At 35.0% G+C, this 22,799-nt stretch overlaps 1 protein-coding gene across 2 annotated transcripts in view; it reads right to left on the bottom strand.

The window, feature by feature from the left end:
* Positions 1-22,799, bottom strand: part of LOC145694787 (uncharacterized) — a 42,569-nt gene that overhangs the window by 5,435 nt on the left and 14,335 nt on the right. For both annotated transcript variants that reach the window (XM_081771425.1, XM_081771424.1), the window contains exons 2-3: positions 20,497-20,649; positions 1,568-1,971 (exon numbers count right to left, since the gene is read on the bottom strand). In XM_081771425.1, the coding sequence (XP_081627551.1) occupies positions 1,568-1,971; positions 20,497-20,649 (557 nt within the window). The remainder of the gene's footprint in view (positions 1-1,567; positions 1,972-20,496; positions 20,650-22,799) is intronic.

The raw sequence follows: 22,799 nt of genomic DNA, 5'->3' as shown, positions 1-22,799 counted from the left end.
TATAAGGTAAGTTTAAATTTTTATATTAAAACGTTCCCTATAACATCTATTAGCAATTGTCAATAAATAAACATATTACATAATTTGGTCTAGCATTTTGATTACCTACATTCAACTAATCTAGGGGATGCGGTGGCTCAGTGGTAGAGCGTTCATCTCCGGTGCTTGGGATCCCTGGTTCGATCCCAGCTCGCGCCGTGTGGACTTTGTGGTGGACAAACACCGTGTTCGTGGGTTTTCTCAGAGTTCTCCCGTTTCCTCCCACTTTCTTCATTCCACCATTTCATTCATTTCTCATCATCACCGTCTCCTTTAGCCTAACCGGCATAACCGTGGGACGTAAAACTCAAAGATTTCATTTCATTTTTTCAAGTAATCTACCTTTCTATTTATTTATTTACAGTGCAGCCCACTTATAACGAATTCGGAAATAGAGAATTACTGGACATTACGAACATATATGAAATTCCCATCACACCTCTTATTTAAAACATGGAAGAAATGACCTTATATTAAAAACAATATTTTCCGCAAAGACCATTTAAGTTTTCAGAACGAGATCATGTTTTCTTTTCTTCTGCTCGTGGATAACTCAGGTACCGCAAAACTGGTTTTCATAGCTATTGTCGCTGTGCAAGCCAGGCATGACTCACTCCTCCCCCTCCCACGATGACAGCTGAAATCGTTCCAGGCACAGATATTTCCGGCAACGCGCGTCCATCAGAGTTTAAGCTCGAGGTTAAAAATGGAAAATGTGAAACAATCCGTGAGTTCCAAAAAACCGATTCAAAGTTTGGAAAACTTGCAAACGCTATGTTTGCGAACACAGCAACACGATGCCGGTCAATGCATTTCGGGCATTTGAGAGTGGAAGCGGCGGTGCAACGAACAGCGGCAGCAGAGACAGTTCAGAAGACACATGCTTCTTCAAGCGTGCTTGAACAGGTAGGAAGAATTGCAATATGTATGATAGGCTAGATAACAACCCAATTAATCAAATTATCTTCAGATGTAATGCTATACTGCTTTATATTTTTTAAAACGTATCTGCTTGTTATCTAATCCTGTTTTTTCTTTCTTTTTTTTCTTTTCATAATTCGGAAAGATACATGAGTTTGTTTACAATGAAGTTTGGATGTAAAGAACTCATTGTGTTGGTCCCTTGAAATTCGTTATAAATGAGTTGCATTGTATTTATTTATTTTGTAGCCAATAAGAAATTGGAAGGCTTATTACCAATCTAACCAAAACTCTTCGCAATAATTAGCCAGACGGACAAATCAACTTACCGTTGCATATTCAGTCTTTATTATGAAAACTGATTATTGCAGAAACGAAGAAACACATCTTCTGCGAAATACAGCAAATTCTTTCGCGGCATATTTTGAAATATTTCTCTGATTTCACATCACATTCCCTGCCTTTCAAGGTCAGCGTGAACCCTGCATAAGTTACCTTGAGGGTAAAAAGAACTTCCTGAAAATTCAATAAATTCAATATGGGAACTAAAAAACAAAAGTGGAAAATAGATCTCTTAACCAAAAGATTGAATTTTAATTAAATTTACCTTGAGCATAATGGATTTCTTATCTGATGGTGCGACCGAAACACTTCGTTCGAAGCAGCAGCGTCCTGTTTCTCAATCCTAGTGAGGCCTTCATTCATCGAAATACGATCACATTCTGCATTATCGATCTCAATAAGATAAGCTTCATTTTCTGTGGGTCTTGGCAGTGCATCTGTCATCATCATAGGATAACGCTCTAAGTTTTCAGCATTACTCAGGCCGCTTGTACTAGATTTCACAATGGCAGCTGTATCATTGGCATTACTGAGACACACATTATCTTCATCAACACCAGCATAATCGACGTCAGGATCGCATTCTATTTTTACCATAGGCGGTACTACAGCCTCACTACGAACGTCTAACATTTGTATATCACTTGTTCCCTCACCTCTGCCATCATCCTAAAACAAAATATATAGCCAAAATTTAATAAAAGAGAACATAAACTTCTAAGAAATTCATTATCTGTTGCACATCAGGCAAACAGTTAGGAAACAATAGTTTTTAATATGACAAGAACTTTTTAAACTTGCGAATGTTCCGATTATAACAAATCTAAAAAGTACATTTTTTTCCTAAATCAACCGAAACGTGTGTCAATATATTCATTATTATTAAAATTACACTGTATATACATCGGGACAGCTTTAAAGGGCTCTTTCCCCAACCACTGCTCCTTCTCACCCCCACAACCCTCGGTTAGTCCTCGCGAGCGTGTAAACTGTCACTGCTCTCAGTGTTGCCGTACCTCCGATCCACTTGTGCAGTTAAAGTCCGGCAAAATAAGGAGAAAGCTTTCCTTCCTATTCTCTGTTAACAACAAACATTTTTTTAAAAAAAAGTCAACTAGGAAAAAGGAATTGAGGCAACATTGGCTTTTAGCCAGAAGGAATCATAAATCTCTACCACGTGTCGCGGAGACTAGTTAGCGGAAGATTTAGAGGGGTGGACAGGGTTTTCAGAATTCCTGGAAAAAGAGCCCTCTCTTTCTGTCCCAATGTATAATTCATTTTACTCAGTGACCGCGTATAAAACTTTAATTAGCTAAGTGTTTGGTTAGAGACTCGTGTTTTCTCATTTATGCTTTTGACAAATTTCTTGACTCCTTTCAGATTTTGATTTTTGATAACACATTCGTAATATAATGATTCATAGTAACGCACATACATTAACAAAGTTCTACTAGCATAATCAACCAAGATTATTAATGGAAAGCAACTTGCTGGTTTCCTATACATATTCAACGTTTATATATATATATATATATATATATATATATATTAGGGATGGCCAATTCCAGAATTCTTACTTTCCGGAATCCGGAAAGTAAAATCGGAAAAAATCCGGAATTCAGAAAAATTTCGAAATTCAGAAAAAAATCCGGTACTTAGAAGATGCCGATTTCGGAAAGATTTTCCTTTTGTAATCCTTTCCTTTGTGTAATCCTAAGAATATATGATGCAATTTAAGCTGAAACTTACATCCTGAAGTATACACTACTCAATTTTCCATGATTAATGAGATGTAGCCCAAAATTATTATATATATTCCTAATATTTAATTTTTGTTTTATTGTGATATTGTCCAGAGAAGACATATATCACACCGAGACAAACAAAATGACATAATGAACATAAGTAATTATCTGTAGTTTTCGAGAAAATCGTGAGAAACGAATTTAATTTAAGTTAAAATATGCGTTGCTTGTTGCTAATGTGATGCAATTGATAAGTTTTATGCTGGAATAGCCTTATTATTATTATTATTATTATTATTATTATTAGTTTATGTACTGTACAAGAAAAATATGAACCGTTAAGTAGATTTTATCTATTGTTTTTTTTATATATTCTAACAGTAATGCACATACTACTTGTAAATACGCAATGACTATGAAGGACAAGGGCATATTAATGTAAGGAATACTTTGCAGACTATCAATAAATAACATATAAACAATAGTTGCAACAAAGTAACTAACTTGGGCACGTCAGGCAGCACACCCACATTGAGCATTATGTCCGCGAAGATTGAGGGACGCATTTTGAGACAAAGAGTGTGGTGTTATCATGTTCATTTGGCTAATTTTAATAAGGTGAGCCTCATGTATAAAGTTGTTAAAGTTATTTTATTAGACCAAGAGCTGTACGATGGAGGCATTAACTTTAATATTAATGGCACTATTGAACACTTACATTGCTCTAACGGTAATCTCATTTTTGAGATGATTCTTAGATGTGGGCCTGTTGGCATGCAGTTAGAAGACCCATCCTCGTTATTTAAAAAGTACACGTTATCTGTGGAGTACTAACGATTTGCGTCACTATTGAACGCTAACGTAGCACTAGCGACGTGTAAAGTCGAAATTGGGGTCTGACGTAAGTGGCTTGTCAACTTCATGGTCATTATATTTTCCTTATTCATATAAGATTTATGTCACCCGGGGCAAACATGAAATTCGATGCCCCTCCAACCACACGCCCGGGGCGCGTTCCTCCCCCCTTAGTAGCGACCTGTATTCATATATATATATATATATATATATATATATATATATATATATATATATATATATATATATTTGAAAAAAGTCCTGACTGAGTGTCTGACTGACTGATCAACGTTTAGGCCAAACAGCTTAAGCTAGAAACTTGAAATTTGGACATGACATACAGTTGTAGGTACAACTAGGAAAGGATTTTTGGAGATTCGAAGGGGCAGTAGCAGAAGAGGGATGGCAATTCTTTCTTAAAATGTCCATACTAGTATTACCCACGAAACGAGACGATAAAAAGTTTTATTGTCTCGTCTCATTTTTGTAAGTCTCGCCTCGATTCCCAAACGGTTCTCTCTCGTCTTAAATCGATTCTAGACAAGCCTTTTCGTCTCCCTTCGAAAATTTCTTATCTCGTGTGTCGTAAATGTACATACAGCAGACTACCAACTATCCGGTCAATGTTGCAGAAGGGCAAGCCGGATAACAAAAATGCCGAGTACATGGAGTACTATGATTGTTGCTCCACACACACCATTAAAAACACACTTTTTACATCACATTCCATCTTATTAATATTACATGAATACTTAGTACAGACAAGTAACTTATAAATATTTGTTAATATTGTAACATACGTTTAAACGGTATTACACGAAAACGAAGTCGAAAAGAATAAAAGTAGTGTACACATTTTAAAATAAATTTAATAATGTCCCATTTAGTTGCAGGAAACATGAAAAAATGTAAATCACGAGTTCTCAACTTTTACACTGACGTACTGCCGTAAGTAGTATGGATCACCCTTAGCGCCTTGCGATCAAAATTAACTAGGCCTAAAAGAGTTAAAATATATAGTTTCTAGATTTTGAAAACGTCCTTGATCGATGACTGTTTCTTCTTGGCACAATCGCGTTTTTATGAAAGCGTTACAAGTTTAGTAGATCGTTTACAAAACATTTCTCATTTTATTACGGAATTTTCTCTCTTTTTCTGTCTCTTAACTAGGCCGGGTAGTGCAGAGTCTACTTTTGGAAATAACGCAAACAGTAGTCTTTGTGGAATAATTTATTAATAGGACCAGTTGCGGCTCGTTTCTGAACCCAGTATGATATGCGCAAAATGAAGTAGCAATTTGCTTTGAGGCTATCTGGATACAGTATTCTGATGGACTGTAGGATATCCCCGTGTTCTATTCGCTTGGTTTGCACAAAATTAATGTAGGAATTTGGGAACTTTTATTTTGACACATATCAGTGATAGTAAAATATGCTTTGGCCCCGTGTGGCGTAGTCGCTAACACTCTCGTCTTTGGTGCGAGCGGTCCCGGGTTTGATTCCCGGTGGGGACATTCGGTCGAAAAAGTGTAACAGCTCTTTCAGGCCGGCTATTTTGAGTGAGGTTTCTCCTGAGTTTTCCTCATTCACACTAGGCAAATGCCGAACATACAGGTTTCAGGCTGTAACGATTGCAAAATCGTTACATTTTTTGTTGATGGTTTCAGTATGAAAATTACTTTTTGTTTTCTTTTTTTAAAAAAGTAAGAAAGATTATTGTTTTTGTTTTTGAAGAATTGTTTTGTTATATGTTGTTGGATTGAAATGAGAGTACTTTCATTGTAAAGAGCATGAAAAAAGCTTTAAAATGATATATATATGTTTATATGTTAGCTTGGTTATTCTTGTAATACGGCAGAGAATCAATTCTTTTTTTTTTTTTTTTTTTTTTTAAATTACACAACCACTTCAGTTAGCGCAGGGGTCTGGAGTGACGTATGTAATGAGTTGGGCGCTGCGCAGTAGCGAGAGTCTTGCTCCTATATATGGCATTCTGATCCGCTGCGCCTCATAACTGTATTGTAGTTTATTGAGCCAACACGGGTTGGACTCAAGTATTAGACATCATTACTTCGCGCCGAAAATTGTTCTTTTTAGAAAACGTGGTCGAGAGTTCGTTATAGCTGTGCCTCGTTTAAACTTGTGAAGTGTGTCTTAATTACAACTGTGATTCTAAAACTCAGTGTTAAATTACTAAGAGTTCAGAAATATAAAATTAAATTGTGTTTAAATAAGTTCTGTAAGCTAATCAGTTTAAAAGTGAAAAAGTTACTTGTGTTTCTAGTGTGTGAAGTTGTGTTAAAGGAAGACGTATCTTGCAAGTGAATGAAATTAATAAGGTCTAAATTTCCTCTTAATAATACTTCCGTAGTCAAAACCTTTTAAAAGCTAAAAACTACGTTAAATTCCTAACGCTGCTTTGTGAGAGACGGAACACGTGTATTACGTCATCGAGTCTAGTGCGTTTCTTGCTTTCGTTGTGCCACAGAAGGTCGAGTAAGAAATTTAACTGGGTAACTTTAAATGGGGGAAGAAAAATAAAACGTTAAATCAAGTATTAAAATTCCACTTTTTAAATTGCATACTCGCGTAGTAACTAATATAAGAAGGATTTCCATAACTTCTTTTCATTCATTACTAAACTTTGTCGGTAATTAATGGTAATTAAAATTACTAATTACTTTTAATTTCGTTCTATTTAATTTTAAAATCTAAAACAGTCTCTAATAACGTGTTTAAAGTTTTGAAGAACTAAAGTAAAATATAAATTTGTATTTCCTGCTTTGGAAATAGGTTAACTAATTTACAGTGCTGTTAATGAAAACGTCACTAGTTACCTAGTTCAGTAATTAATTGCTGTTAAATGCATATACTTCTATTTTAGCTCTCTTGGATATCTCGGCTAGGTTTCAAACGTAAAATTGAAGTAAAACGAATAATTTTGATTAAATCTAGAACATGCTTTCCGACCGAATAAATTTTTTGCTTAATTTTTAAATGCTTGAAATATTCGCGTGCACTGTACTGTATGGAATTGTATTGTAAGGAACAGTCTCTAAACCCAAGAGGATCTGGAGTTGAGAAATGGTAACTACCTCTGCTATACTGTCACTATTATTTCCTGCTGTATTACGGTAAGTGTGAAGTAGTAATGCTAGTTAAAAGTATTGTAGTTAGTTAAATAGTTTTATAGTAGTAAAAGCACTGCGTACATTCCTTAACTAAGAATTACTGAGAGAATTAAAGAGAGAAATAGTTCAAAGGTTAATTTTTAATAAATATACGAGGCTACTTCGAAAGTCACGATATCTTTTTGTTACAGCTGGATTAAATTGATTGACGTGGTTGTTACCTTGCTGTTTATGAATTATAGAATTCAATTTAGCGTTTAATATTTAATGAATTGAGAGTTTTGATTGTGTTATCTTCATTCAAAATCTATTTATTGTAAATGATCTCTGCCTTGCAAAAAGTAACTGTAGTTGTTAGAGTAAAGGTTTTTCCATTAAAATTTTGAACACCTCCTTCGAAATTAAGAACCTAATAAGAATTTGTTTAATTGTTATAACTGCTCTGAAGGAATCTGAATTGCATTAAATATTTTAAATTAACACTTCTGGAATTTCATTAAATAAAATCTGTAATTCTAATCACCCACCTTCACTCAGTTTAGGGATTAAGATTGTGTGCTGGTGTGAATGGTACCTAGTTGTTATTTACTTGCTATAATAATACCTTTTTTACAGGATTTGTCCAATCAGGTGTGGTTAAGTCACTCGGGGTCACATTTAGTTTCCTTTTTAACTATTTCAGCTAATAGATGCAGGAAACATTCTGACCGCGATACCGAGAATTGTGACAAAAAAGATAAACTACAATACAGTTATATATTTTTGGTTTCGGTGATTCATAAATTAGTCTGTAGATTAAGCCTATTGTAAGATCACCGACCAGAGTAAATAGAATTACAGTAATTGTTAATAATTTCATGATTGAAGTTAAATTCCGGATTTACTAGAGTTGATTAAAGGTTAATTTGTGTAGGATATTTCATTGTGGGTGTCATTATCGGAATTTTGATTGGGGGATAGGATTTTTAGGTCCTAAATTAATATTAATCTCCGCGTTTGCCTTTTTGAAGTTATTGTTGGTTAAACACAGTTCAGTTGATGATTGCATTTATATTTTTGCTAAAAATTTGGTTTGCTTATATAGAGTTTGAAAATTTCAGAGAAATTACTTGGAATTTATTAAAAATTATCAGAGTTAGATCCTTTGAGAAACAGTTTGAAGTTTCATAGCTCCATTATTAATAAACACGAGTGACTTGCAACTACACAAGCTGTCAGCTGTGGATGCTTTCTATTTACAATTGTTGTTCAATAAAGTGAAATTTAATAAAAATTTTGTCAACCTTTATTTGTATTGGCTTGCGTGCTAGAGATTGAATGAATGAGTTTCATTGTAGAAGTAGTTGTAGTGTAGCTAAATTGGAGTATTTATATATTGTCATAATTGAATTTATTTTTGTGTTACTACTTCCTTATTTAATTTGTATTGTGTGTTTAATTTACATTTTGTTTATTTATTGTGGTTTAAACATGGAATTTGACAATCGGTCTGATGTTTCAAATGCTAATTCAGTTAACATTGAAGATCCTATGATAGAAGTAGTTGAGGTTGCTGACATGTCGACTCAGTTTTTACAGGAGAATATTGTAGCGCCACCTAGGTTCGAAAATGATATTGTTTACCAACTAAGCGACGAATTGGATAAACTGAAAATAGAAAATGGGGGTAATAGTAAAGGCGCAAACAGGTGCTTTGCAGGATTAGGTGCTTCTAGTAAATTACCGCAAAATTCTGAACCTTTTAGTCGAGTTGTCGATTCTCATCGCTATGCGAATAGAAATTTTACAGTACAACCTAACTTTATTGATAAATATCTTAGTCATAGAAGCGAACAGGCGGTAAGGTTTGAGCCTGGTAGGTCGTTTGAAGTTAATCATCAAGAACCATTTGATGAAGGTCATAATTTAGATAATCCTAATATACCAGTGGCGTTTAGTGGTTTAGGAGTAAATGATTATTGTCACATGCCAGATCAGAATCAACATTTAAATAAGAAGGAAATAAAATTTGATAATTTAAATCAAGAAAGTCAGGGAAATGATAGAAAATTTTTTGTTCCGCCTCCTCCCTTGTATTATAAGGGTGCTATCCCTAAGGTAAGAGACGTTAGGTCTCAAATGAAGTCTAGTGGTCACAATATTTGTAAAAACGACTTTGAAATAGAAACCGAAGTAAAACAAAGGGTACTTAACCAACAAAATTCAGGGAACCTTGAACAACCGCCTCAGTATGTAGATAGAGTGGGAGCTCAAGTGTTTGATGGTATTCCTAATACGTATGGACATAGTCACGAATCAGTAAGGTCTCAATATTGTGAACCTCCTAGAGCCTTTATGCCTTTAAACGCATACAGTGTTCCTGAGAGACTTCCGGTAGCAACAAACTGTGGGGATAATTGGAAATCTTTTGATCCTTTAATAGATAAGTATGTTTTCAATAAGATTAGTGTTCTTATTGACACTAAACTTAGTTCTTTGAAAAAGATTGATGGTAATGACAGTTTTCAAGTATTTGAATTGATGTTTATTTTAAACGATCTTGTGTTAAATTACAACTTCCCTTTAAGAATGATTTTGTATGCAGTTTCTGTTAAAACTTCAGGGTTGTTGTATACAGAAATAATGAATAGTCTTACATTAAATAAAACTTGGCCCGAATTAAGGATGACTTTGTTGAATAAATTTATTTCTTTAAATGTTAGGGGATATTTAATAGGAGTTAAAGTATATAGGCCAATGAAACCTAGTGAACATGTGATGCAATTTATAGATGACGTGTACAATTCGGCCAAGGTCTTAAATGTAGGGTCAAGCGAGTTTGAAATCTTGGAAATTATCATTCATGGTTTGAATCCTGTGTATAGGTACAAATGTTTTTCAGATAGGATTCCACGAAACCTTACTGAAATGAAACATATAATCGAGCAATTTGATTTGTACAAAAGATCAAAAAGGGAATACTTAGAAATTAATTCATATAAAAACAGAAACTTAAAAACTTGTTTTGTTGCAAATGAAGATCAGGAGGTAAGGGTGGCCAGTAGTGGTCCATCAGCTGAGAATGCTTATAAAGGCAATAGATTTAAGCTTAATTATCCTAATGGAGGGAATAGGTTTAAGGATACCATGAATTATAGATCTAATAATAATTCTAAAAAAGTTTCTGAAAATAATTTTTCAAATAATGTCAATAAGAAAAACTTTGAATCTGAACAGGGTATAACATGTGTAAGTGGTAATAATGTGAGGTTGTACTCAGGTAAGTCAAACCAACTCAGTCCCAACACAGGAAGTCCTGGGAAATCCATAAATGACAAAAAGTGTGTAAATTCTTCTCCTACGTACAGAGTGCCTTCTAGTGGAGATAATTGTTCTGCAACCTTTGTGATTGGGTCCATTAGTGATAAGAGACTTCCTCTTTGTATTGACAGCGGGAGTTCTGTAAATTTAGCATCGTCGACTCTAATTAATCAAATTAGTCATCTGATTAAGAGGCAACGAACGATTCCGTCGATGAAAATGAATTCAATGATGTGTTCTAATGTGACAGAACCTAGAGAAGTCACTGTGGACTTAAACTTAGGTGGATTCAGATTTGAAGTGGACTTCGTGGTGATAGCTTCATTACCCTGTGATGCTATCTTGGGTACTCCGTTTTTGCGTTCAACTGGTGCCATGCTTGACGTACTTGGAAATAAACTTTATTTTCGTAACCAAAGAAGATACGTTCCTCTTAGATCGATGGAGACCTTAAAGAATTTCTTTGAAGTAGATGGCATCAATGGTTCGAGCGGCTTGAAGGATGAGGGTCTGAAGCCTGTTTGTATTTATCTACATGGCTTCCGTCGTCGTAACAACTTCATCCCTTCCGTTCCTTCAGTGGTGCCTGGTGCTAGGGAGATTGGAATCCAGTGTGAACCAGTTCCTAATTTGGACTATCCGGAACCTGAAGATACAATAGTTAACACTTTTCCAACATCAGTTTCTGGTCTTGTGGATCAACTTGGACGTGTCAATGGACTTCGTGATCAAACTAGAAAGAACCAAATAGCTAAAATCGTCTTAGCAACTGGTGAAGTGTACGCCGACAAGGATGGAGTGTTAGAACTTGTAGATTCAGGTGAAACCAAGAATACTAACGAGTGGAGTGAATCCTTTGAAGAAGAATTTAGTGAAAGATTTAAGAAGTTAAAACAACAACTTGGACTGGAATCTTCGAGTGACATAATAGTTTGTGAGAAACCACCACTTGAAGAAACTGAAATTAACTTGGATAACAAAGAACTTCATGAACCTGAGGATGAATCTCCTATTGGTAGTTCTTCGGAAGATGATAGTGATTATTGGATTGATCCAGATATAGAGTCATTTGTGCGATCTCTCAAACAGGATTTTCCTGATGTTGTGAGTGAGAAGGTGGGCTGCCTCAAAGATTTTAAATGTAAATTGTACCTTCGGGAACAAAAATATTTTCGAGAAAAACCTTTTCCCATACCCAGGGAAAAGAGACAGATTTTTGAGAATGTTATTAAAGAATTAGTTGAACAAGATGTGTTAGTTGAAACAGATCATTCAAATTTTGGTAGCACATGTTTCATTGTGAAAAACCGAGATGGTTCATATCGATTAGTTGCCAACTTTGTAAAATTGAATAGTATGTTGTCAGATTATGTTTTTCCGACACCTCACATGGAAGAATGTTTAAGTAACCTATCTGGGTGCCCCTATATATCATTGTGTGACCTAAAGAAGGCTTATTTTCAGCTGGAGCTTGATGAAGCGAGTCGAGATTTAACTACGATAGTCACTCCGATTGGTACCTTCCAATATAAGAAGCTCCCAGCTGGAATTAAGGTTGGAAGTAGTGTTTTATCTAAATGTATGAAAGATGTACTTGGTGACCTTGAACCATATGGTGTTCATGTATACTTTGATGACATTTTAATCGCAAATAGGGATAAGGAGTCACATAAAAAGGCGATTAGAATGGTGTTAAATAGGTTTAGAGAATATGGTTTGACTATATCTCCTGATAAGAGTTTTTTTCTTTAAAAAACGGATTAAATATTTAGGTTTTATAGTCGATGGGGATAATATCACCATGGATCCTAAACGAGTTGAGTCTATTCTTAATCTTCCACCTCCTAAGACCAGAAAGGCTGTGCAGCGATTCTGTGGAGTAGTTAATTTTTATTCAAGGTTTATACCAGGATTTCAAGAAATTATAGGTCCTATATCTGAGTTAAGATCTATTAAAAAGAAGTTTGAGTGGGGGGAAGCCCAAAATAACGCCTTTTTAGAAATAAAAAGAATTTTCTCAGAAGAGCTTATTCTAAAAACACCTGATCTTTCAAAGAGGTTTGTAGTACACGTCGATGGGTCCTCGCGAGGCTTAGGAGGCGTGATTTCACAGAAAAATGATAAAGGTGACTTAATTCCTGTGGGTTTCTTTTCGAAGAAACTAAGTGAGGCCGACCGGCATAGATCAATCTACGAGATTGAATTTTTAAGTCTAGTTAAAACTATAGTAAGATTCAAACATTTTTTGTTTAATGAGTTTGATTTGTATACTGATAACAAGGCCTTAAGCTGGATAATTAATAACTCTAAAAGACTTCTAAAGTACGGTTCACTTATAGAACAACTTTCTCAGTTCTCATTTAAAATCCACCATTTGAAAACGAATGAGAATAAAGTAGCAGATTTCCTTTCTAGGCAGTATGACATGTTTAATTTTGACCATAGTGTTAAAGTCAAAGAAAGTAATGATAAAACATATTTAGTATTGACAAATCTTTGGAAATTACCTTTTCTAAGTGAACCATTGATTGAATTACAACGTAAAGATCCTGAAATAAATGAGTTAATCGTTAAGGTAGAAGGTGGTGAGAATAGTAATGAGTATCAAATCAAACATGGGTTTTTGTTAAAAAAGACTAGGGCAAAGAACAATGAGTGGAAAAGCGTTGTTCCAAAAGATCTTAGAAGAAGTCTGGTCGAATACTACCATTTAGAATATCTTACAGGTGGTCATTCTGGAATATATAAAACCTTACGTAAAATTATGAAGAGATTTACATTTGATGGTTTAGTAGAGTACGTAAAGGAATTTGTTAGGTCTTGTCCAGAATGTCAAAAGGCTAAACCCTTAAACACTAAAAAATATGGTAGACTAGGGTCTCATGTAAATAATAGAATAAATTCAAACTGGATGATTGATACTGTTGGGCCTTTACCTTCTTCTGAAGGGTATACTTATCTTCTAATAGCAGTGGATAATTGCTCAAGATATTGTATGCTTGAAAAACTAAGGAGATTATCTTCTAAAATAATTTGTGACAAATTGTATGATTTGTTCTCCCGTTACGGTTTTGTAGAATCAATATCTAGTGATAACGCCTCAGTATTTACATCTGAGTATTTTCAGGGATTTGTGTATAGTTTGGGTATTAAGCATATAAAACTGAGCCCTTACCATCCGGAGGCAAATATTGCTGAAAGGTTCATAAAAACTCTGAAATACTCTTTGAAATCTTACTTTGCTGAAAGACAAAACAAATGGAGTAAGGTTATTCGTGAGTTACAGTTTAATCTTAATTTGTGTGAGCATGAAGGATTAAAAGCTGTACCTTCAGAATTATTTTTTGGTAGAGAGTTAAATAGTCCATTAGAGATCAAATGGAAAGTTATGGATGCTGATCTTAAAGGTCTGAATAGTCAAGATCTTTGGAAAAATGCAATGGACAACATGGTAAAATCTTGGGAGAAACGTCGTAAACTATTTGAAGGTAAACGAAAGGATGTAAATTTGGTAGTAGATGATCTTGTGTTAGTTAAAAACCACGAAAAATCATCTCTGAAGGATAAAGTAACTAAGAGTTTAACGTATCATTGGATTGGTCCATTCAAAATTGTGAAATTCTTAACTTATAACTCCGTGTTATTAGAAGATGTAAACAATTCTAATAATACTAAGAGAGCTCATGTAAGTGATATTAAAAAATACTTTGTGAGAAGGAATGGAGCAAACACCAACTGAACAAATGAAAATGAGAATCCTACACATGTAGAGTTAAACTAGAAGAAATTAAACTTTCATTAGTTATGTAAGGTTAGGTTAAGAAAAATTTAGATTTAAGTTAGGTTTAGAAGTAGGTTAAGGTAGGAAATAAGATGTCATGTAGAATTAAGATATGATCATAATCGTTTCACGTTCATTTTTTTTTCATGTTCATTAAAAATTTTCACTTGTAAATCATGCATTAGGGTAGATTTATATCATTTATAGTGTTAATAATTGAAATGTATAACATCTGAATAAAATATTATCTACATGTGAAAGGGAAAATGTCGAAGATCTTTTTCTCATTTTGAAATTAAATGCTTTGTTACCTTACAGGACTAACATCTTGTAATTGCCTGAATTTAACGTTTCTATTTATATTTGTAGATTGCCTTTTGTTTTCCTTGCATTGATGTATTTTTATGGAGACATGTTAAGATGGTCAACGCATCCTGTAGAATGGTTTATGGTCTCGAATGGAACCAAAGCTGTAACCTTGGAAGTTTGGAAATCTCTTATCTGGCTGGCTGTTCTTAAACCCAGAAATGGAAAAATGGTCTACATTTGAGTGGAATGTTGCATCAAACTGGAATGGAAATCTACAGAAATGACAAAAATTCCGAATGGACATTTTGAGAAATATAGTTAAAGGAATGATATAAAATGTGAAAATAATGGAAGTTTAAAATGGAATTGTATATTGTATATAAAATTATTTTTTCCTTAAAATTTTATATTTAACAAGGAGGTGGTGTTTGTAACGATTGCAAAATCGTTACATTTTTTGTTGATGGTTTCAGTATGAAAATTACTTTTTGTTTTCTTTTTTTAAAAAAGTAAGAAAGATTATTGTTTTTGTTTTTGAAGAATTGTTTTGTTATATGTTGTTGGATTGAAATGAGAGTACTTTCATTGTAAAGAGCATGAAAAAAGCTTTAAAATGATATATATATGTTTATATGTTAGCTTGGTTATTCTTGTAATACGGCAGAGAATCAATTCTTTTTTTTTTTTTTTTTTAAATTACACAACCACTTCAGTTAGCGCAGGGGTCTGGAGTGACGTATGTAATGAGTTGGGCGCTGCGCAGTAGCGAGAGTCTTGCTCCTATATATGGCATTCTGATCCGCTGCGCCTCATAACTGTATTGTAGTTTATTGAGCCAACACGGGTTGGACTCAAGTATTAGACATCATTACTTCGCGCCGAAAATTGTTCTTTTTAGAAAACGTGGTCGAGAGTTCGTTATAGCTGTGCCTCGTTTAAACTTGTGAAGTGTGTCTTAATTACAACTGTGATTCTAAAACTCAGTGTTAAATTACTAAGAGTTCAGAAATATAAAATTAAATTGTGTTTAAATAAGTTCTGTAAGCTAATCAGTTTAAAAGTGAAAAAGTTACTTGTGTTTCTAGTGTGTGAAGTTGTGTTAAAGGAAGACGTATCTTGCAAGTGAATGAAATTAATAAGGTCTAAATTTCCTCTTAATAATACTTCCGTAGTCAAAACCTTTTAAAAGCTAAAAACTACGTTAAATTCCTAACGCTGCTTTGTGAGAGACGGAACACGTGTATTACGTCATCGAGTCTAGTGCGTTTCTTGCTTTCGTTGTGCCACAGAAGGTCGAGTAAGAAATTTAACTGGGTAACTTTAAATGGGGGAAGAAAAATAAAACGTTAAATCAAGTATTAAAATTCCACTTTTTAAATTGCATACTCGCGTAGTAACTAATATAAGAAGGATTTCCATAACTTCTTTTCATTCATTACTAAACTTTGTCGGTAATTAATGGTAATTAAAATTACTAATTACTTTTAATTTCGTTCTATTTAATTTTAAAATCTAAAACAGTCTCTAATAACGTGTTTAAAGTTTTGAAGAACTAAAGTAAAATATAAATTGGTATTTCCTGCTTTGGAAATAGGTTAACTAATTTACAGTGCTGTTAATGAAAACGTCACTAGTTACCTAGTTCAGTAATTAATTGCTGTTAAATGCATATACTTCTATTTTAGCTCTCTTGGATATCTCGGCTAGGTTTCAAACGTAAAATTGAAGTAAAACGAATAATTTTGATTAAATCTAGAACATGCTTTCCGACCGAATAAATTTTTTGCTTAATTTTTAAATGCTTGAAATATTCGCGTGCACTGTACTGTATGGAATTGTATTGTAAGGAACAGTCTCTAAACCCAAGAGGATCTGGAGTTGAGAAATGGTAACTACCTCTGCTATACTGTCACTATTATTTCCTGCTGTATTACGGTAAGTGTGAAGTAGTAATGCTAGTTAAAAGTATTGTAGTTAGTTAAATAGTTTTATAGTAGTAAAAGCACTGCGTACATTCCTTAACTAAGAATTACTGAGAGAATTAAAGAGAGAAATAGTTCAAAGGTTAATTTTTAATAAATATACGAGGCTACTTCGAAAGTCACGATATCTTTTTGTTACAGCTGGATTAAATTGATTGACGTGGTTGTTACCTTGCTGTTTATGAATTATAGAATTCAATTTAGCGTTTAATATTTAATGAATTGAGAGTTTTGATTGTGTTATCTTCATTCAAAATCTATTTATTGTAAATGATCTCTGCCTTGCAAAAAGTAACTGTAGTTGTTAGAGTAAAGGTTTTTCCATTAAAATTTTGAACACCTCCTTCGAAATTAAGAACCTAATAAGAATTTGTTTAATTGTTATAACTGCTCTGAAGGAATCTGAATTGCATTAAATATTTTAAATTAACACTTCTGGAATTTCATTAAATAAAATCTGTAATTCTAATCACCCACCTTCACTCAGTTTAGGGATTAAGATTGTGTGCTGGTGTGAATGGTACCTAGTTGTTATTTACTTGCTATAATAATACCTTTTTTACAGGATTTGTCCAATCAGGTGTGGTTAAGTCACTCGGGGTCACATTTAGTTTCCTTTTTAACTATTTCAGCTAATAGATGCAGGAAACATTCTGACCGCGATACCGAGAATTGTGACAAGGCCGCTTCCCTTTCCTCGGATAGTGTGCTCGCCGAGGGACGTCATCCTCATACGCGACGGGGTAAATGCCATAGATGCCGACAGCTCAGAAATCTAATCCCTAATAAAATATACTGGTTGTATCCCTTGTTAATATCGTCTGAAAGCTTATGTTTAACAGATTGTAGAAATATATGTCATAGGAAATATTTTCGAAACTCTAATGTAGCGTAACTATTTAAATTCGGTCGCAGAGGACCAAAAACAAACTGAGACATTAATGAAAGTGAGATATAAATTATGGTAATGTAAGTGAATATACAATAGAAGGTTGGTTCTAAAAGTTCTGTCGTGGTGTCTTACTCTTGGAGGATAAGGAAGATCACTAACGTCGTTCGGTTGTTGGACACTACGAATTGAAGCTGATCCCCAAAGCAGTTTTTCGGAAAACGACAACACGAGAGTTGCAAAGAAACTAGGCGTTGATCATTCGATTGTAGTATGGTATTTTGAGAAACTAGTAAAAGTGACAAGATGAATGAGTTGACCAAGAACCAAACAAATCGATTATTTACATTTGCATTACATTGCTGCCACTTATGAGCGACGAAAGCGACACATTTTTCAAACATATTCACACAAGCCGTGTGTAGTCAACCTTCACACTGAGCCATCAATCACCCACTTATTAGTTTTACTAATTATTATATTTATATAAATTAAAGAATGCCTGCTTATGTTAATTATTGAACAATTACATTGTATACTTCGTAAAGTCAAAAATTATACACTTGTATTTACTGTACGTAGGTATGTTGACAATAAGCGAATGTTATAAGAATGGTTGTTGAATTTTTGCTTGAAGATTTTTTCCTTCACTGCCTTTCGTCTGGTTAAAAAGAAGTTTGCAGTGTTTTGGAGCAGCTGCAGGTGGGAAAACGATAATGTTTCAGACATACTGGCACCTTTTTTTGTGTGTGAAAATAACACCTTCCTTATAAAGCAGTAAATAACTGCACTAGCAATTCTCTACTTAAGTGATAAGACAACTCCAACTACAAGAAACTAATACAAGTTACAATATATATTCATTATGGTGTTTTTATTATTATTATTATTATTATTATTATTATTTTAACAGCTACTACTAGCTAGGGATGGCCAATTCCGGAATTTTTACTTTTCGGAATTTGGACAGTAAAATCGGAAAAATTCCGGATTTTTCCGAAATCCAGAAAATTTTGGCCATCCCTAACACACACACACACACATACACATATTATATATATATATATTTAACTGGTAACTCACAAGTACATGAGTGAATTATCTGAGAACTGTTAAATCACAATAACCTATTCAACATCGCCAATTTTTAGATTTCCAATCTGTGCTATGCATAAGTGTCGGAAATGTTATAGAATGGCTATGTCCGTTTGTCTTTCGACAGATATCAGAGCCAAAACGACAGAAGATATCGAGAAGCGATATTTGTAATCGATTCAGCGTCCCAAGAATAGGTTCCATCTCCTCCGGTAACCCTCTATTGAAACCAGAAGTGGGTCAAATTAATTTCCGTTTTCAGTGTTTATCGCCATAGAACAAAGTACTTTTTTCAATGGTTTCAGCGTCTCAAGAGAATCACCAGCTACCCCGCAATAGTCTACCGAAACCAGAAATGATTGAAATTAGTAGTACCTTCCGGTTTCAATACTGATTTACACAAAGCAAAAACGAAAAAAGTTATCGAAATCTTTAAGTTTAACGTCTCACGTTATCCCGGTTAGGCTAAAGGCGACGGTGATGATAAGAAATAAATGAAAAATGGTGGAATGAAGAAAGTGAGAGGAAACGGAAAACCCCCGAGAAAACCCACACACACGTACAAAGCTCCCTTGGCGCGAACTGGGGTCAAATCAAGGAAAGCTCATTCACCAAAGTGATCGCTCTACCATTGAGCTAGCACGCCTCCTAGTAAAAGTTATCGAGAACTTGTTTTTGACAAACTCAGAACGAGTTTTGTCTTATCTTTTTATCTATCTGTTCAAACCAAAAGTGGTGAAAATCTAAAATTTTTCGGTTACAACACTGATCGCATCACGGATAAAATGAAAATACATAGCGATAAGAGTTTTTTGAGATGGATTCAATGTGGAAGAGTAGGTTTCACTTCTGATTTTATTCCACTATTTCAACCGGGAGTGACAGAGATGAATTAGCACTCGCGGTTTCAATATTAATCTCCATAGGACAAAAACAGTAAAAGATAGTGAGTAATGGCTTCTTGATTCAGAGTTCGTGGAACAGATTCTTTCTTCGATCTTATTCAGTAGTCGTGGGTTTGCTTCTTCAAGTTTAAATATTGAATTTGTATAGTCTGGAAGTCTACCGTAGTTTCAAACTGTGAAACGAAACTCACTTTTTAATGTTTCGTAAGTCATTATCCGGAAATACAAACAAGATGCCTAGGATGGGCTGGAAGATGTTTCCCAAACTCGAGGACACGTTTCCTTCTGCTGTCCAGCTGCGAATTTTTAAATACCTGTATAATGCCCACATCATAAATTTTTTCCAATATTTTAAAGATTTGAATTGTTATATAGCCTTTTCTGAGGTCACTAATTTCTTCACCGACCCTTCTCCAAACCTTTCAAAATCACACGGCACTATGATATGTTATTTGTCATTGAACTTTCTGGTTATCCTCATGTAAAACCTAGAGGCGTGTTTACAAGTACTTTACACGTCTGAACAGAAAGTAGACAGAAATGTGAGTTATGCAATGTGTGGCCACACTCGTTTACAAAATACATATGAGCTTTCAGGATTGTCCTTTTACTTCAACTTCAGCTTGTGGGTTCATATAAAGTCATTCAATGCATTAATAGTCATAGCATGTCACAGCTGCAAAATTATTCCATCTCGTGAGTACACGTCAGGGTCAGGACAGAGTTTGCTACAGAAGCACCGAAAAGTTGTGTCTGTGATGCAATAAATATTTACCATACTCTTGACTTTCCCCTTAATTCTTGGCAAGGTAGGAGGGTGACGTGATTTGATGAAGGTAAATGCTAAAGGTTTCATGAGTCAAGATCTTGTAAGCCGAACACGCGAGGTTTTTGTTAAGCAAATTTAGGATGTGATGTATTATTATTATCCCTGAAATAATGATGAGAAAATAATATCGGATACCAAAAGTTGAATGTATAAAATAAAAATTTCGGAAAAAGACTAGTAAATATTATTTGTCAAACAAGGCACAAGTAAATATTATTTGTCAAACATTATACAAGATAAAGCAAATAGATATTTGAACTAGTTGATATAAACTCTGTTTTACAATCTAAATCGTCATCAACATAGTAAACAAAACTATTTCCTCTCTGCTTAAATGGACTTTTTTTTCCTGCTATAAAATTAGAAATATTTACCTTCGGGAAATATCCCGCTTCGACGTATGATTGAACAAAATTCTTCAAGTGAGCTTCTGCAGCTGAGCAGTTAATTTGAAAGTCGTAGAAGGAATCCAATTTTTCAACGCAAACATTGCACACAAGTTTCGGTAGATAATCATTTACATCAATCTGTAAAATGAAAAGATTTTGACACTGTATTACGAAGTATGAATGATAAGTAGAATGTGTTCACGAATAAAGAAGGATGCCAACGATAAAAATTACCAACTTTGAGCTACTTACCTGACAATAAATCCCCTTTCTCCACCACCGATTTGGGGGACACGGTGGCTCAGTAGTACAGCACTTACCTCTAGTACGTGGAGTCCCTTATTCGATACCGGTCAAGTAAGTCTGTGGTGCACAACATCGTGCCCGTGGGTTTTCTCGAGGTACTCCCGTTTCCTTCCACTTTCTCATACCACCAGTTCTTTCATGATCATTCACTTGTTTTAATCTTCGTCTCCCTTAGCCTAAAGGGCATAATCATGGGACGTTAAACTTAAATATTTCATTTCATTTCATGTTCCACCACCGATTGTGTTTGTTGTGACGGCCACGGGCCCGAACTATCGCCCGCCAACGTAGTTTTCACTGTAACAAACTCCTGCATAGAATGAGAAAAATCTCTAGTCATACCGCTTTGGTAACTTTGCTAAGACCTACAAGGTACCGTGCCGCGTTAGCAAGTGCCTCTTTGAGGAGTCCAAACTCATTGTAGTCCAGTCGGAAGTCGTCTGGGTATTTCACACAAATGGGAAAAATAGGATCAATCGATTCCCCGTCTCTTCTGCTTCCCTGTGTAGAACGCCTGGGATAACCAGTCAAGCTGTATGGTTGGATCCATACACTTGTGGTCTCGACATCGTACAGGTGGCGGATGTGCCATACGAAAGTACATAACGTTTCCCTGGAAGTAACCAGCGCTAACTTAATGCTGGAAGACACTTTGACTAGTGGCAGCGTTTTTCCCACTTCAATATTATTCCACTATTAGAAATTGCCTGGAAAACTTTTCCTTGCACTGCAACACCAAATCAGAACGGCTCTTATGATCTGTTTGACCGCAGAAAATGGATCGAACTTTGTTGGACTTATTTAGGCAGAGCTAATCTTCGTCCAGGTACTCCATTTCCACTTGTCCCCTGGGAGGTCTGTTTCATATGGTTTTCTGGTGTTAATGGACCTCTCTTGGATAAGGCTCTATGTGAGTCGATTTCCGAGCACTTTGTAACGCGCTGAAATACGAGGTTCCTACAGTTGATACTAGAAACCGTGCCACTGCAGATACCTGATCATATGAGCGCAAATTTCTCTGCGATAGGGGATTATATTGTGTCACTGCTCTCATAAAGACGCGCATTGTATTGTGAGTTCGAGCGAGCTGGAGCCGTCTCCCTTTTTTCCGGCCGACCACATATTACAAAAGCCTGCTGAGCACATCTTGGGTTGATCAGACCCACACGAGCTTTCCTGACGATTAAATCCTGTTCTTTGTACCGTTTCACTATTGTTGAGTGGTTATAATGTGGCGGACAGTCAACAAATGAACCCCTCCCAGAATGCTGTCATTTTTACCTTACTCGTCCCACGAGTCGTGCTCAACTGCTACTGTTACCTAGTGCAGGCCGCAATGTAGCCGGCAATGTATCGGAGCATAACAGCGGTTCAATATATCATTCGGGAAGACCAGTGAAAGTCGAATATTTTTATCGTGGGTAACCTTCTGTATTAGGCATTAAACAACATGAATATGAATTCAACAATATAACAATGAATATGATATCGTTTACGTTGTCACCATATATTGGTCTATATTGTTCATGCATCAATATATATGATATCAAGCCAAAATAACAGCGCCATGGTGTTTGAAAAAATAAAAAATTAAGGCATTGACATGAATATAGCACGAACTCGAATATAATATCACACCCAAATGTTTGAGAAGATTTTGATGAAAAAATAAAAATATAGAGCAAACAATATTGCACATATTTTGAAAATATAACAGTGTACACACTGAAATTCTGGCATTGTTCTCCCTGAATTTCCACGATTACGTAAATAAAATTTCTCTGACCCGAGAACACACCAATCATAATCAGGTTTAGAAAAAAAAAATCATTTTTTAATCGGCCTCCACCATCCTCATAGCTGTCCAACGATCTCCTTTTTATATTTTAAATAGTCGGCTCTAGTAGGCGAGTGGGCTAGCGCAACGTGCTAGTAAAGAAAACGATTGTGGGCCTCGGTGGCTCAGTGGTAGAGCGGTCACC

Source organism: Thermobia domestica, chromosome 9 (assembly GCF_964235325.1).
Source record: "Thermobia domestica chromosome 9, izTheDome1.hap1.1, whole genome shotgun sequence".
NCBI lineage: Eukaryota > Metazoa > Arthropoda > Insecta > Zygentoma > Lepismatidae > Thermobia > Thermobia domestica.
The sequence above is the reverse complement of the archived record's forward strand: the minus strand, read 5'-3'. Positions and strand labels throughout refer to the sequence as shown.